Genomic DNA, 15,896 nt, shown 5'->3' with positions numbered 1-15,896 from the left:
CCCTTTCTCTAGGTGTTCCCTTCCCAAAGAACTTCCTGCAGATCTGCAAGAAGATCCTGTGTCGCCTCTTCCGGGTCTTCGTACACGTCTACATCCACCACTTCGACCGGGTCATTGTGATGGGCGCGGAGGCCCACGTCAACACCTGCTACAAACACTTCTATTACTTCGTCACTGAGATGAACCTCATAGACCGCAAGGAGCTGGAGCCCTTGGTAAGTGTCACTGTGCAGTGGCGGCACCCAGGTCACCCCAGGAGCTCAGCCACTTGTCACAGAACACTGCCTCGCCCGTGCAAACTGATGGCCAGCTCCTAACCAGAGGATTGCAGAATTGGACAGGAGTTAGAGGCCAGCTAAAGGGCAGGAGATGCCAAGATGTGCGCGGCCATCAAACGGAGGTCTTACATTTCTCCCTGGGGTTGTCATGGTTTGGGCCGGAGGAAGTAGCTTTAATTCTCAGCTCCAAAACCAGTCACCTATTCACTTAACCCCTTAAATGGGCATCTTTGAGCTCTATGTCATCTCTTACACTGTTTTCCAAAGAAAGTAAGAAACGTTTCTTCAGTCAGTGAATAAATATTCAGTACCTACTGGGAGGCACCTTCTAGATACATAAAGTCAAGTTAAACTATTTTTGAGTAGCTTTTACTCCAGAGATATAGAGAGAGGTGAGCCCGAGATGAGAATACAGTATCATGGGGACTTTGCTTTTCATACTGAAACTCCTGCAATGCAGTTTTAATGGAATATATGAGAATCTAGAACACTTGGTTAAAAAAACTTTACTATTATTGTTTAAGTGAGTGGGGAGTCCTTTCATTTTCTTTATAGACTATCTTTACAGTAGGACTCAAACTGTGCTTTGGAAGTCAAGGGCCGCTAGAAACCCTACATCTTTTGTGACATATATCATACTATGGTACCCTCATCACAGCTCTCCCTAGCAACTCTATCTAGTACCGTCTTATCCAGTATAATCAGTGCTTTATCGTAAAATCATGCTTTTTTCCTGAAACAGTTAAAAGTGGCAGTTTTGCTAAATATAACTGACAGAACAACTAAATTTCATCCAACTCCATTTGAACAACGGCCTGAGCACAGGGGCCAGACCGGTCTTTTGCTAGCCTGTCTTCCTTTCTCTTGAAGTACATGTTTTTAAAATATAGGTTTTCTAAATTGTTTATGTATGGTGAGGCCAACAGGTCAAGAGATGACTGCCAAAGCAGCTCTACTCAATAAAAACTAATTAAAAAAAAAAAAAAGACATGACTGCCATTGAAAAGATAGTTTGTTTTACTGACAGATCCCAAGAGAAGGGGGTATATACCATGGTATGAGGACCACATGGGGAAGGACGCAGACTAGTCAGGGACAACACGGGCAGGAGCCTTTCTTGTGGTTTCCCTGGGAAGGAATGGGCGAGGCAGGGTAAGAAGGCTAAACATGGACTAATTTGAGTAATTTCAGCAGGTTCTGGGGCAGGGGGGCTACCCCTAGCTGATCACCTGGTGCTATGGTGATTAGGCCAAAGGGATTTTAGCCCTAAGAGGCCATAGCAGAGGTGGTTGGGAAAGTGCGTTCTGGATTGGTTGGTTTGTGTTGATTGGTGAGTAAACAGCTCAAGGATGAGTTGTCTACTATCTCTAGAAATTGGTTAGCCCTGGAAGGGGCATTCAAGAATCAAAACGCAAAAACCAAAAGACATGTTTAATACAGTAGAGTGCCTGTATCTGGCAAAGAAGATGTTGGGGAATTTTACATATCACCTTTAGAGTTTCTCAACTTGAAATCTATAATTACACTTTGCGAATACATGGCAAAAAACCCATTTTTTCTGTGTGTCACTCAAGAGTTGTGGAACAAAGCAAGACTCGCTGGGTACAAGTGAGATATATCATTGGCTAAAGCATTTATTTTCTTCATTTTCTTTCACAACCACTTTCTAGAAAGCTCTTGGCAAGAACTAAGTTGTCTCTGAATTCAGTTGGACGAGTAGTGTGGAAAGAAACTAGAACATAATCATGGTGAGGTTTTGCTCATTTGTCTTGTATAAAGGCTGTTGTGGGTAAACAGAAAAGGTTGTGCAAACAGCAAAAGGGAGTTAAAGGCCTGAAAGGAGTTGATAAAGCTAATTTCAGAAAATGTTAAGGACAGAGTGGATAGGGGCAGGTGAATGAAGAGGGTGGAGCAAACACTCTGATCTCCAGGAGAACATGGGTCTCCTTCTGGGGAGTTTGGTTCAGTTGCTTTCAGTTGACATGTTCAGGTGGAGGGGGGACACCTTCCCTAAAGGTCCACTGGAAGGAAGAGGCTCTCCTCAGCACTCAAGTTTGGGTTTCTCTGAGTTAAAGGAGCAGAAACATCTGATGGAGAGAGCTGAATGTTAATTTCTTATCTACGTACGGAAGCAAGAAGGCCATTGGAGGACAAAGCCGAGTGTAAGTTAACAAGTAGATAAAGCCTTCCTTTGCCATCAGAGCACTCTCAGTTACAGCGGACCCTTGAACAACATGGGTTTGAACTGCACAGGTCCACTTATACGCTGTATACTGCATCCAAGGTTAGTTGAATTTGTGGATGCGGACCCATAGATACAGAGGAAACTCAGTCATGGAGGGCCCAACTATAAATTATACTCAGATTGTCAATGGCATGGGGGTTCGGGGCCCCTTACCCCCACGTTGTTCAAGGGTCAACTGTATTCTCTACAACTGAAGAAGGGCCCCAGGGATTCTAACACCTGGCAGTGCTGGGAACTGACTTGAAGTCTGAGTCACAGAAAGGGCTGGAACAACCCATTTACTCTATCAAGAGATAAGAGCCTATTTTGGGGAATGGGGAACAAACTATGATTGGATTAACCAGGAATTATTAACAGTAGGTGTGAGCAAGAAGGGATATCAATTTTTTTCCCAGAAGCTTATAGTTCTTTAAATTTTGCTTGAAACAGCCTACTTTTATGTTTTGTTCATTTTAATTACAGGGAGATTCATTTCAATGCTTGTACATATTAATAACAAGTGCTTTTAATGCTTAACTGTCTGAAATTATGTATTCATTTTACACAAATCAATACCTATAAAGTAACAGAAAAAGATTGAGAATGTTTCCGAAGACAGTCATTATCTTACCACAGTTCAATGTCCACTAAGAATATTGAAAGTGCTGGAATACCTAACTTCCAAGTCTACTATTGCAATGCTGTAGTATTAAAATCAGTCCTGTTATATCAAATCAATACATATGTATTTGATTTGCATATATCAAGTACCCTATATATGCAAGGCAAGTTGCTCAGATGTTCTAATTGTATAAGAAGGATAAGCTTTTGAGAATTGACAAATGCAGTCTAAAAAAATATAAAATAATGACTGTCACTCATCTTTGGTCCTTGAAGGATGATGAAAGTCAGGCATTTGGCTTCATGTTCTAGTACCTTCTTTAGAATCTAATGCAGCTAGGGGTCAGAAGGGCAGCACTTGTCAGGCCAGTTTCCTCAGCAGCTCCAGAGTCGCCACACCTCCAGTGGGACATTCCCGATCTCATGCCTCGGGATTCCGCAGTGTAGGATGCAGAAGCCCCCCATCATGTTTCTCTCCGCCATGTTCCCGCCACGCACAGCCATGCTCCTCAGCCGGCCCTGTTACTTTTGTCTGATGTTGGCTGAGTGCCCAACGCACTGGTTGTGTTGAGGGTACAGCACCCCACAGGGGTAGGAGATTCAGTCTCAGACAGTGCTTACCACAAGGCTCAGACTCTCTGGGTTCAAACCCTGGACCCTTCATTCACTAACTCGCAATTTCGAGCACGGTTTTCCAAAGCCTCATTTTACTCATTTGTAGAATAGGTATAATAATAGAATTGTAAAAACTAAATGGGTTAGTCACACGATAGGTGCTTAAGAAACGTTGGCTGTTAAATGAGATAACGCGTGTACAGTGGCTGTCATACAGTAAGCAGAGGTACCCTAATTCTCCCTTCCCCAGCTCCCATGGCCTTTTGCCATCTTGGGGATCCCCTAGGTAGCCTTGTAGCAGATATAGTTCATTGTATTTGTATTAGTGTCTCCCACAGGATTGTCAACTCTTTGAGGGCTGGGAGTAAACGGGACATACGCTTGTATTGCCTGTGTTGCCAAGCACCTAATAAATGCTTAGTGTGTTTTTGAATCCGGAAGAGTACTTTGAGGATGATCCCCGTTCAAAGGGATTACACACTAGTCATTCCTTCTTTGGTGCCACCCTCATCTCAGAACATGCCTGCAGACCTCCACGTATCCACAGTTGGAAATAAAGCTTCGTGCTAGCAGATTAGCAGTAGAGATTAAAAGCAAAATAAGGTGCAGAGCAGTAAAGGGGTGCAGCCTCAGGCCTGACAGAGAAAGCTGGGACCCCAGCTCCGTCAGTTCCCCGATCCAGATTCCAACTATATCACCTAGGAGGATGTTGAATGCTCTCACACTGTGTCCTGGTGGACCAGGTGTACAGTGACCAAGCCTCCCAGATTTAGCACAGAAGAATCCCATGTCTTGGGAAAACTCTGTCCCTGGCAAACGGGGACAGTTGGTCACCCTATCAGGCCTCTGAGGGGAAATACAGCTTGGAATTCAGAAGCTGGGAAGAGGTCACCCTGGCAGCCCAGTGAGGAAGGCCAGCACGTCCATCTGTCCACAGGGTTTGCCTCATGGCTCCCGTTGGGACCTGCTGGTCAGCAGCAGCCTGGGAACCCAGAGAAATACATGATTTCATTTGGTCTCCAACAGCGAGGGGGAGGCTGGAGCATTGACAGGCATAGACGTGACAAATGATCTATTTTTCATGTAAATGCAACAGCTGAAGATGACTTGAACTCGAGCAAGTTCACAGTTGGAGAAAAGGAGCCCAAATGATAATTAGCAAATGGGCCAGGCCCTGATTGAATAAGCAGGCTGCTGTTGGCCCTGGGCAGCCTGGGAGTCAGCTGACAGAATGGAGCTAATCAGGATTATCATTAGCAAGCACAGAGAGCAGCAGTATTTTGTTAGCCTTTCACTGAAAACAAAAGCAGATTCAGAGGGCTGTTAGCGACACAGAAGCTGGCAAATACTGAGCAGATGAGGGAGGAGGAAGACGAGGGAGCCTGGCGAGGCAGGGGGGGAAAGACAGGAGAGTCCTTGTTCACCCTAAGGCACCTGCTGACCCCTGGGTGACCTTGGTCCAGCAGTTTCACCTTCTCTCTCCAGGGATCCATTTCCTTATTTCTAACAATGAAAGTGATTATACCATCACCTAGCTTGGAGAGGTGCTGCAGCACAGGGCTGTTCGGTTACCCTGTAGCAGGGCACTTGGGCCATAGGAGCTTTTTAATTAAGTCAGTGTTTCTCATTAGGGGTCCACACACCAAGCTGCATCAGAATGTCCTGGAAGTGGTATTTTAAAATGTGCGTACCCGGGCCTCACCCTGGATACCCCAAATCAGAATTATTGAGGTTAGTGCCCAGTACCAAGCACCCTCGGTCTGCATCGCAAACTTCAGTGTGCGTATGAATCACCTCGGCATCTCGCCAAACTGCAGATTCTGATCCGGTACCCCTGATTGCAGCGCAATTCATTTTGCTCCCAGGTGATGTCAGTGTTTCTGGTTCCCAGACCACTCTCTGAGGGGCGCGACTCTAGATGACAATTACTCTCAAATTTGAAAATTACTATTGTTAGCACATCATCCCTTCTTAGTCTCTAGGATGGGGGGTGGGGTCAGCTCAGTGAGGTGGGAAAGTAAAGCAAAGAAGCAAGATCTAAGGACCAGCACTGGCCAAGAGTATTCCTCAAAATGTCAGTCCCGAGTAATAACCAGTGAAAACAAGTTTTTCTTTTCCTGATCAAATGAGTTTTCGAAATGCTACATCATCTCCACCCCTGAAGACTCACGACGGACAATCGTAGATCAAAGGCCTTGCGAAGTCATCCAGTGAAGAAACTGGTTCGGTTTTGTGTAGCGCCCCCTGCCCCCCATTTAGCTGCTGAAATCTTTTTTTCTTTTGTCATCACTCATTGACATCTTATGGAGACTGTGATCTGTGGAACAAAGCGGGGACAACACTGTTCAGCTCTGTGATGTGTTTCTGGATTTTGAGTTTTCCCTCCGTGCCTCCACCCTGGCCCCAGCCGTACACTCCCCACTGCTGCATGGGGTAAGGAAGAAAGAAGCCTTGGAGAGGGAGACGGGAAGGAAGTGAGACTCCTCATACGGGAGGGCTTCACGGAAAGAAAAGTAACTCAGCCTCATTCATCTTCACTCCTCAGCCCTCCCACTTCCCTGTATGACACCCCATCACTGAGTTTTTACCATGTGGCTGTGGAAATAAACGATAGCTCCATTTCTTGAGTTCCAGGTGTTCCCTTACATTCTTCACGTAAATTGTTTCCTCTGTTCCCCACACTTATTACCTTTACTTCAAACAGGTGTGGTGGGCAGTTTCTCAACCTCCCTCGTTATTCTCGTTACTGCCATGTTATCACGCCCAAGCTTCCCCCACCCCCCCCCCCCAGTCTGTAGGCAGTGCCTGCTGGCTAATGACTGAGGTTCACACACCAAATGATCTTAGGCTTCAGCACCAAAACCACTGCTTCAAAAATGGGTACTTCAGGGCCAGATGGATGAACAACAGTTTGCAGACCAAAGACTTGGAAAGCCTTGTCTCATAAAGACCCAGCACAGCCCATCTAAGCCCAGGCATGTGATGACCTTGCGTTCCCGTATGAGGTGGCCAGGTCGTGCCCACGCTTCCCTTGGAGCTGCTTGGGTGAGTGCAGTAGCCAGGATTGGCCAGATCAGGTCAGGACGGTGAAAAGAAGCAGAGCCTGTCACATGAGCCAGAGCTGCTCCCCCAAATAGCCAGCAATGAAGAGCCATTGTGGGGCTTTTGAAAGGATCTTTTCTTTTGAAACACCATCTGTGCAAAGGCCTCTGGGCTGCTTCTTGTCAGGCGGGTTCTTTCACTTTCAGCCAGATGGTTCCAACATGGACCCAGGCATTGAAGAAGAAAGAGCTTCAGCCTGGGAGTCTGAAGCCTGGCAGTTTGGCCTTTGCAAGGATGCTTCCACTATTATGTTACCACATTCGTTGTCTGATGCTGAGCAAGGCACTTAATATCTCTGGACCTCAGTCTTCCACATATGAACGAGATCGTATCAAGAGTCCCCCCCGGCTTGACTTACTGAGACTATGATCTTTGACACGGGATGTCAACAGCCTTATTGTCTTTGGTCCAAGGTGACTTTCCTTTTTGCTTAGTGAAGTTTCATGAATGAAAGCCCGCCACGCCAGCAGAGTGGGTATACCTGGCACAGAGGGTCGCTGGACTTGAGTTTGCATTCGTGGGACTTTGTCAAGTGAGGTGGTGCGTGTGTGTGTATCTGTCTGTCTGTCTCCAGCATGGCATCAGCTGGGGGTGGTCGTTCAGGGCAACCGAAACGCCCAGAGCTGAATGGGAGAGCCTGCCAGAGACCATTTTAGGAGCTTTGGCAGACATATTTTAAAGCGTCAGTTTGAAAAATAGCAAAGGAATGTGGGATTATTTTCAATGAACGGCATTGTGCTGCCTTAGCGGGAATGGAGCAATGTCAGCTGCATGTCTTTGTGAGTTCTACTTATTCATCTTTTGCTGATGTCCAGTGAGCTTTCGCTTCTGGTTTGTACGATGGGAGATGGTTGGTTTTTGGGTTTTGGTTTTTGGTTTGGTTTTGTTTTTTAACTGGGTCAGGGGTGAGATGTGGTCTGCTTTATTTCAGGGCCTAAAATATAATCAATTAGAGTTGAATACGATGCCCATGGGAAAATCACAACACATAATATTAAGTAATAAAAACAAGATTCAAAACCGTATTGGAAAATCACTCTAATCATATGTCTGTCTATTAGTATGTCTACTAGAATCATCTAATCATAGAGAAAGGAAATATGGCAAAAAGAGTCAAGAGTACTCTCTTGGGTGATACTTTTGTATATGTGTCTACTAGGACTTTTCAAGTTTTCTGTAACAAACATGCATCACTTTTATAATAATCAGAAAAATCAAACCTTATGCTTTAAAAGGCCTTACCAACAAAGACCAAAGCTAAACATGACAAGTGGCCTGTGTGCCCAGGACCAAGGGTTTTGAGTGAGCTCTTTCCCGTCTCTGGCCGCGCCCTCTCCTCCCCCTTCTCAGAGCTGTGGTGACAGAGATGCTTAAAGGAACAAGGTGGTCCACAGGTGACAGAGATGCTCAGAGGAGCAAGGCGGTCCGCAGGTGACAGAGATGCTCAGAGGAACAGGCTAGCGTTGGTGCATCCCTTCTGTGAATGTAGTTGGAGGCGGATGTGCACAATCACATGGGCTAAACAATTAAGCTTTCCCTGGATGTGGGGTGATCACTCCTGGAGTGGGGAGTTCAGCATCTTTGTAAACACTGAGGTGACGTTATCTTTATAATAGGTACACTTTTTTCATTTTGAAGCCTCTGTTTTAAGTGGGCAGATCTAAAGCACATGACGAAGTCTGTGGATCACACACATGGAACGCATCCAGCCTTGCAGGGACAGGCTTTGTCTGGGCACCTCACTGCAGAGGGTACCATGATCTTGACTGACGGTTTTGGTTGGAGTTTCTCCCATCTAGATTCCTTTACCTAACTAGATCTGAAGAGATTCTTGTTTTTTTCTAACTTCAAGTTTCAAAAGAGAATAGGAAGGATTTATTGAAAAGAGATTAACCCATACCATAAGAATGGTCTATATACAGTGTTTTTTTTTTTAAAAAAAATTATTATTTATTTATTTATTTTTGGCTGCGTTGGGTCTTCGTTGCTGCGCGCAGTCTTTCTCTAGTTGCAGCGTGCAGGGGCTACTCTTAGTTGCAGTGCACGAAATTCTCATTGTGGTGGCTTCTCTTGTTGCGGAGCATGGGCGCTAGGCACGCAGGCTTCAGTAGTTGCAGCACGTGGGCTCAGTAGTTGTGGCTCACAGGCTGTAGAGCTCAGGGTCAGTAGTTGTGGCACACGGTCTTACTTGCTCCGCAGCATGTGGGATCTTCCGGACCAGGGCTCGAACCCGTGTCCCCTGCATTGGCAGGCGGATTCTTAACCACTGAGCCACCAGGGAAGCCCTATATATAATTTATTAAACTTAAGCGTAAGTGTATGTACAATAACTACAAATAATTTTTAGCTGAAACTATGGTGTGGGTCTAGAGTTAATTCCAATCCCTTCTTACTAAGGCACTAGCAAAACTAAAGACCAGAAGTGACTAAGGAAAATGTTTCTGTCCTGGTCTCAGTCAGGTTCTTGTTTTATCATTGTTCTTCTCAGAGAGGACCATTCTCTTCTCCTATCCCCAGGGACCCATGCTTCATCCTCGTTTACACCACCTGTATCTCTGGATTGGTCATTCCTTTCTATGGGGGTTGATATTCTAAATCACAGCAAATTCTCAGTGTTTAGCTGCTTGGTTTAAATTTTTAAAGTACAGGATCTTAAAATATTAGTATATTTCAATAACTCTTATTATTTCTGTTCCAATTTGCTATTACATACCCCTAATTCATACATGTCAGATTATCTTCTAGTTCGGCAGGTACCCAATACGGCCGCCTGAGAATACCTAGGTTTGCCAGCCACACTCTGCCTTCTTTCTTTACCTTTGCTGAGCGGGAATGGTTTGTAGACTGCTTCTGATTTTGATTGGAAGTGAGACATTTCTAGACCATTCAATAAATATTTATTATCTGCTGACCATGTGCTAGAAATCGGGGTCCCTACTTTTCAAGGAATTCATTGGAAGTCTTCCTCTTACCCTGTCATTATTTCAGCATCCTCCAAAGTATTTTTCCCAGAATCTACTAGTTCTAGGGGATGTCAAAGGTATTATGTGAAAACGGGGTTTCATGGTCAAATGACTAGGCGAAACAGTGAGTTAATAAAGCTATTCCAGTTTCTTTTTTTTTTTTTTTTTCCGGTACGCGAGCCTCTCACTGTTGTGACCTCTCCCGTTGCGGAGTGCAGGCTCAGCGGCCATGGCTCATGGGCCCAGCCGCTCCGCGGCATGTGGGATCTTCCCGGACCAGGACACGAACCCGTGTCCCCTGCTTCGGCAGGCGGACTCTCAACCACTGCGCCACCAGGGAAGCCCTCCAGTTTCTTTAGTACCCTGTCATGTATCCTAATCCCCCAAGCAAGATATAGAACATACAGATACATTTGATCACGGAGTTCTTTCTTTCCAGAGCATTTTGTGGGTCTAAGGCTTTGAAATACCCTTTGGGAAATACTAACTAAACAGTCTTAAACAATCTACGTTCCGTATTATAAAGGCAGCCCTCTTCTAGCTACTGAGGGTCTGTTAATAAGCATTTATTGAAAACCTACTATATGTCAGACATGTGCTGAGCACCAGTGTAAGATACATCTCCATTCTTCAAGAAGCTCCTGGTTTTAAAGAATCCATGAAACCACATTCATTAGAGCTGCACTGTCCAATACAGTAGTCACTGGTCACCTGTGGCTATTTACATTTAAATTAATTAAAATTAAATAAAAACTAAAATTAGTTTCTTAATCTTACTAGTCACTTTTCAAGAGCTCGAAAGCCACGTATGTCTAGTGGGTATTGTATTGGATAGTGAGCCTCTCCATCATCATGGAATGTTCTGTCGGACACCACTGACTAAGAGGTTCCAGCCTCACGTGTTACCTCCTACAATACTCTGTTAATACCCTGTCCCACCAGTGGCTGCCAGATGTGTTCAGAATTGTCCCCCTGCTGCCTCAATGAGGCATTGCCATTTAGCTCTTTAAGCGTTGATTATGGTCTGCTTCTCTTTGCTAGACCACTTCTCTCCCAGTTTACAGATGAAAAACAGATAAAACTCAGAACGGTATGCTCAGTGTTTCTCACTAGGTCTCCATCTCCGGCTGCTCAGCGCCTCAGGAATGCTCGTAAATTACAAATCAATTACAAATCGTAATTACATTTCACTGTGTCTGCATTTTTGGAAATTGCTGCAGAATGTCAGTCACAGCAGGAATTAATTTATCTTCGTGAGCATTTGAATAAACGTGTGAACAGTCAGTATGGCTTGATGCCCATATATAAATAAGCCTGCCAAATTTTGTCTGCTATGTGTGGTCTAGACTAGTTCAAATTTCCCGGCAGACAAGAGTAGATTCTTTGTCAAATGAGTATTAGCTTGGGATTTGAATTCAGGAAGGTTTTACTTACTGAAATATAACAATATATCTTCTCTTACCACAATAAAAGCATGAGGATAAGGTTATAAGCAGTCCTTATCCTAAGGACTTCTGTAGTCACTGTGTGGTCTTCAGGACATCTCTTACCATGAGATAATTTTGTGCATAAAGGTTAGCTATCCAAGCCACCAACAAGGCCAGTTAGGCCATAATGTCAAACTAGAACACGGTACTAATCAGTATGAGTTTCATGAGGTTAGTGCTAGTAGATTCCTACTGTGTTGTGAATCTGAGTGTAACTGGACCAGTAATTTAGAATAAATGCATACAGGTAGATCTGGATGAAGAGAGAGACACAGATGGCTTCAAAAGGGAGCTTCCTAGAGTTCCCTGAAAGAGCCATGTCCCTTCACCTCCAGGTTATAAGTACATGCCAGTCTCTCGGCCTCCACATCTCCTAAGTCCTGCTCGTCCTGCAAGCCTCCTCTCCTTGAGAGATGATGTCCCTTCACTATTCACCACGTTAGGTCCCTGCCAGTTGCTCCCAGAGCTCCCTGACCCCAAAGAGGGCAACCACGATGGAAGCTACAGTACCTCTAAGGCTTAGTGTCAAAAGTGACAAACCACCCTTCCACCACTTGCCATTCATCAGAAGTGAGTCACTAAGTCCAGCCCACACTGAAAGGGGAAGAAAATTAAGTTTTCTCTCTCTTGAAAAGAGGAATATCTAAGAATTTATGGGACTTCCCTGGTGACGCAGTGGTTAAGAATCTGCCTGCCAATGCAGGGAACACAGGTTCCAGGCCTGGTCGGGGAAGATACCACATGCCACGGAGCAACTAAGTCTGTGCGCCACAACTACTGAGCCTGCACTCTAGAGCCTGCGAGCCACAACTACTGAGCCTGCATACCTAGAGCGCATGCTCTGCAACACAAGAAGCCACCGCAATGAGAAGCCCGCGCACCGCAACAAAGAGTATCCCCTGCTCACCACAACTAGAGAAAGCTTGCGTGCAGCAACGAAGACCCAACGCAGCCAATAAATTTATTTATTTATTTATTTATTTATTTTAAAAAGAAAAGAATTTGTGGGCATACTACTATGTATAAAATAGATAACCAATGAGAACCTACTGTATAGCACAGGGAACTCTACTCAATGCTCTATGGTGACCTAAATGGGTAGGAAATCTAAAAAACAGGGAATATATATATACATATAGCTGATTCACTTTTCTGTGCAGCAGAAACTAACACAACAGTGTAAAGCAACTATACTCCAATAAAAATTTTTTTAAAAATGGACATATTTTTAAACCACCACAGAGACCAACATTTTTTTTAACTGGTGATGTTTGTCTTTGACACTTGAGTTTATTTCCCTTTCTTCTCTCATTTCCCACATCCTGCAGCTCAGGACTGCCACCTCCCCCACATGCTCCTTCCTCCAGACATCACCTGCCCAGGTGAAAACTCCCCTTACTTCAGTGTGGTCATTTCCTCCTCGCCTTCCTGGCCAAGCTCCTTGAAGAAGGCGATCTAGCCAATGGTCTTTACTTTCATTTATCTTTGGCTGCATTGGCTCTTCTTTGCTGCACACGGGCTTCCTCTAGTTGCGGCGAGCGGGGGCTACTCTTCGTTGCGGTGCGCGGGCTTCTCATTGTGGTGGCTTCTCTTGTTGCGGAGCACGGGCTGTAGGCGCGCAGGCTTCAGTAGTTGTGGCTCTCGGGCTTTAGAGCACAGGCTCAGTAGTTGTGGCGCACAGGCTTAGTTGCTCCGCGGCATGTGGGATCTTCCCGGACCAGGGGTCAAACCCGTGTCCCCTGCATTGGCAGGTGGATTCTTAACCACTGTGCCACCAGGGAAGCCCATGGTCTTTACTTTCTCACTTCCCTTTCAATTTGTTCCGGAAACCTGCTCTTTCTCTGGAAGTAGTACCCAGAAGCCCTATGCACTTATTTTTAAAACAGAGAAGAAACAATGAACAATATAATTCACTAATAATTCATGTTATGGATGAATCTTAAAAACATTGTGCTGAGCAAAAGAAACCCAGCATAAAGTACATACTGTTTGATGCCATTTATATCAAATTCTAGAACAGTCGAAACTAATCCAGTGTCAGAAAGCAGATCATTGGTTGCCTGGGCCAAGGGTGGGGTTGGGAGATTGATCGCAAAGGAGTAAAGAGGGAATTTTCTCGGAGGTGGTAGAAATATTACGTATCTTAATTGAGGTGGTACCTGGAAGCATATATCCATCAAAACTCATCAAACTGTGCATTTAAATAAAGCATTTTATTAAAAACAAAATATACCTTGATAAACTTTAAAGTATGCTTGGTAATGCATCCCCAGCATATTTTAAAAGCAACTTCAGTGTTTGTGAGAGCAATGTTTTGACAGGTCTTTGCTGAAAACTTTTGTCTTCCTGCTGCCTGAGTGGTTAAAGAGACAAACCGAAGGGAAAAGTAGCAACTTATCTCTAAGGGCCAATAAGAATATCGGCAATTTTCAGTTGGTTGTAATAACGGAAGTGATTCATGTCACGGAGACAGGAGGCTCTCCCTCCCCTCTGGCAATCAGTTGTGAATGATTATAAACCACTCTGCCCTACAACCCAGGGGCGGGGTGGGGGGAAGGTGGATTTCAGAAAGCACCTCAATTCTCAGGCCCCACCTCAGACCTATTAAATCCGAATCTCCAAGGGTAGGGCCCAAGCAGAGTAGAGCTCTCCCGATGGCTCTCGGTGACACCGTGGCGGAGCCCCAGTGAGATGGAGTATGGTGCTTCTCAAACATTTTTTTTTGCACAAGAACATCTGGGAAGCTCGTGGAGGATGTAAATGCATGGATTCTACTACTGGAAATTCTGATGGAGTAATTCTTCTTGGGGGTCACGAATTTGCATTTTTAATAAGCTTCCAGGCGGTTCTGATGCAAGTGGTCCAGGCATCACACTTTGAAACGAACATTATCTGTTCCCAGATTTCTGGGCAGGATTGGAGTTCAACAAGATGCTTGGCTGAAAAGTGGCTCCTTCATCTTGGGTTTTTTAGATGGCATCTAGCCCTGCTACTTTTGTTTACTTAAGTCAGGCTTACTTATTCCCCACCCCATTCCTTCCCCCAGAATCAACCCCACACCCAGTACCCTGTCTAGACCACAATGGTGTTTTTGTCACCCCGTACTGGCAGCAATCGTCACCATACCCTAGAAGCCTATCCCTCCAGACTTCATCTTTTCAGCCTGGCACCTCACCTGTGTTAGAGCCCCCATCACGCAAGCCTTAGTGCTACTAGGGTCCTGTGCTCCAGGCACGTGGCTAGGTGCTGGGGATACAGTCACAGGCCAGTCTTGGTCTCAGAGCTGCCACACTGCTCTCATTAATGGCTTCGGTGTGAGACTGCATTTGAAGAAATGGTTTCTGCTGCTAAAAGAAGTTGTTAATCCACTGGTTTAGGGAAGGCTTAGCTTTCCTTCCAGTTCTGGCACATTGTGGATCCAGAATGACATAGATTGTCACGGCCCTTCCCTTTACTTCATTTATTTCTCATAGTATAATTATTTTAAAACAGAGATTTACGGTAGTGATTTATGTCTATGTCTTATGAAAGTATTTCAGCGTAGAAGAATGCTGTAATGGTCTGTAATAACTATATACTTTTAAAATTTGGTATGTTCAGCTTCTGAAGGTATAATAATAGGGAAATATTTTGGGTAAAGCTATGACCCAGGTGCTGTAGGAGATATGTTTATATATTACCTCGTTTAATCTGCACACAGTCCTATGAGATAAATACTGTTTTTATCTCCACTCAAGAGAGAAGGAACGTCAGGCAAGGAGGTGAAGCAACTTGTCCAATGTCACACAGGTCTGGGGAGGCAGGGGTTGAACGTATGCAGTCTGACTTCCAATCCCAGACACAGCCTCTGCTGAGGAAATCCTTTCGAGGTGGATTTTTGCTTAAGGAGGTCTCAGTGACTCAAATGGGTTCTGATGATCTGCAGCAGCGGGATGATTCCCAAGCTTCTGTCCATCTTTCAACAGCATCCAGCTGTGAGACCAATGTCATGATACCTCAGCTCTCTGAGCCCGAGGAACGTGCTTTGCTGAATGACTCAAATGAGATGACAGTGCATGAAGAGGTGGTGCTGAGTGTTGGCGCAGCTCAAAAGACACCACCCTTGCCTCAGGAAGTTTCATATCTCTAGATGACCCAAACCCAAAGCCTTCAGAGGCCAGGCAGGTAGCAAAGATGAGTTAACAAGCAGGTAGTGAGAAAAAGCAAGTTGTGGGAGGAGCCACCACGCAACGCCAGCTAATGGTTTCCCTGGAGAGTACGGGGTGTGTGGAGGGTAAAAACCCGTTGTTTCCAAATCAAAAGAACCTAGTGAACTCGCCAGGATTTTATTTATTTATTTATTTATTTATTTATTTATTTATGGCTGTGTTGGGTCTTGTTGCTGCACATGGGCTTTCTCTAGTTGCGGCGAGCGGGGGCTACTCTTCATTGAGGCGTGCAGGCTTCTCATTGCGGTGGCTTCTCTTGTTGCGGAGCATGGGCTCTAAGCATCTGGGCTTCAGTAGTTGTGGCTCACGAGCTCAGTAGTTGTGGCTCGCGGACTCTAGAACGCAAGCTCAGTAGTTGGCGGCACGTGGGCTTAGTTGCTCCGCGGCATGTGGAATCT

The 15,896-nt window shown here is 45.1% G+C and overlaps 1 protein-coding gene across 3 annotated transcripts in view; it reads left to right on the top strand.

Annotated features, from left to right (window-relative positions):
* MOB3B (MOB kinase activator 3B) overlaps positions 1 to 15,896 on the top strand; it is a 231,512-nt gene that overhangs the window by 170,081 nt on the left and 45,535 nt on the right. For 2 of the 3 annotated variants that reach the window (XM_060014867.2, XM_060014866.2), the window contains exon 3: positions 13 to 215. The exons of the other annotated variant lie outside the window; for it this stretch is intronic. In XM_060014867.2, coding sequence (XP_059870850.1) covers positions 13 to 215 — 203 coding nt within the window. The remainder of the gene's footprint in view (positions 1 to 12; positions 216 to 15,896) is intronic. 3 annotated transcript variants of the gene reach the window in all.

The sequence above is a fragment of the Delphinus delphis genome, chromosome 6 (assembly GCF_949987515.2).
Source record: "Delphinus delphis chromosome 6, mDelDel1.2, whole genome shotgun sequence".
NCBI lineage: Eukaryota > Metazoa > Chordata > Mammalia > Artiodactyla > Delphinidae > Delphinus > Delphinus delphis.
Note: the sequence above shows the minus strand (reverse complement) of the source record. Positions and strands in the feature narration are given on the sequence as shown.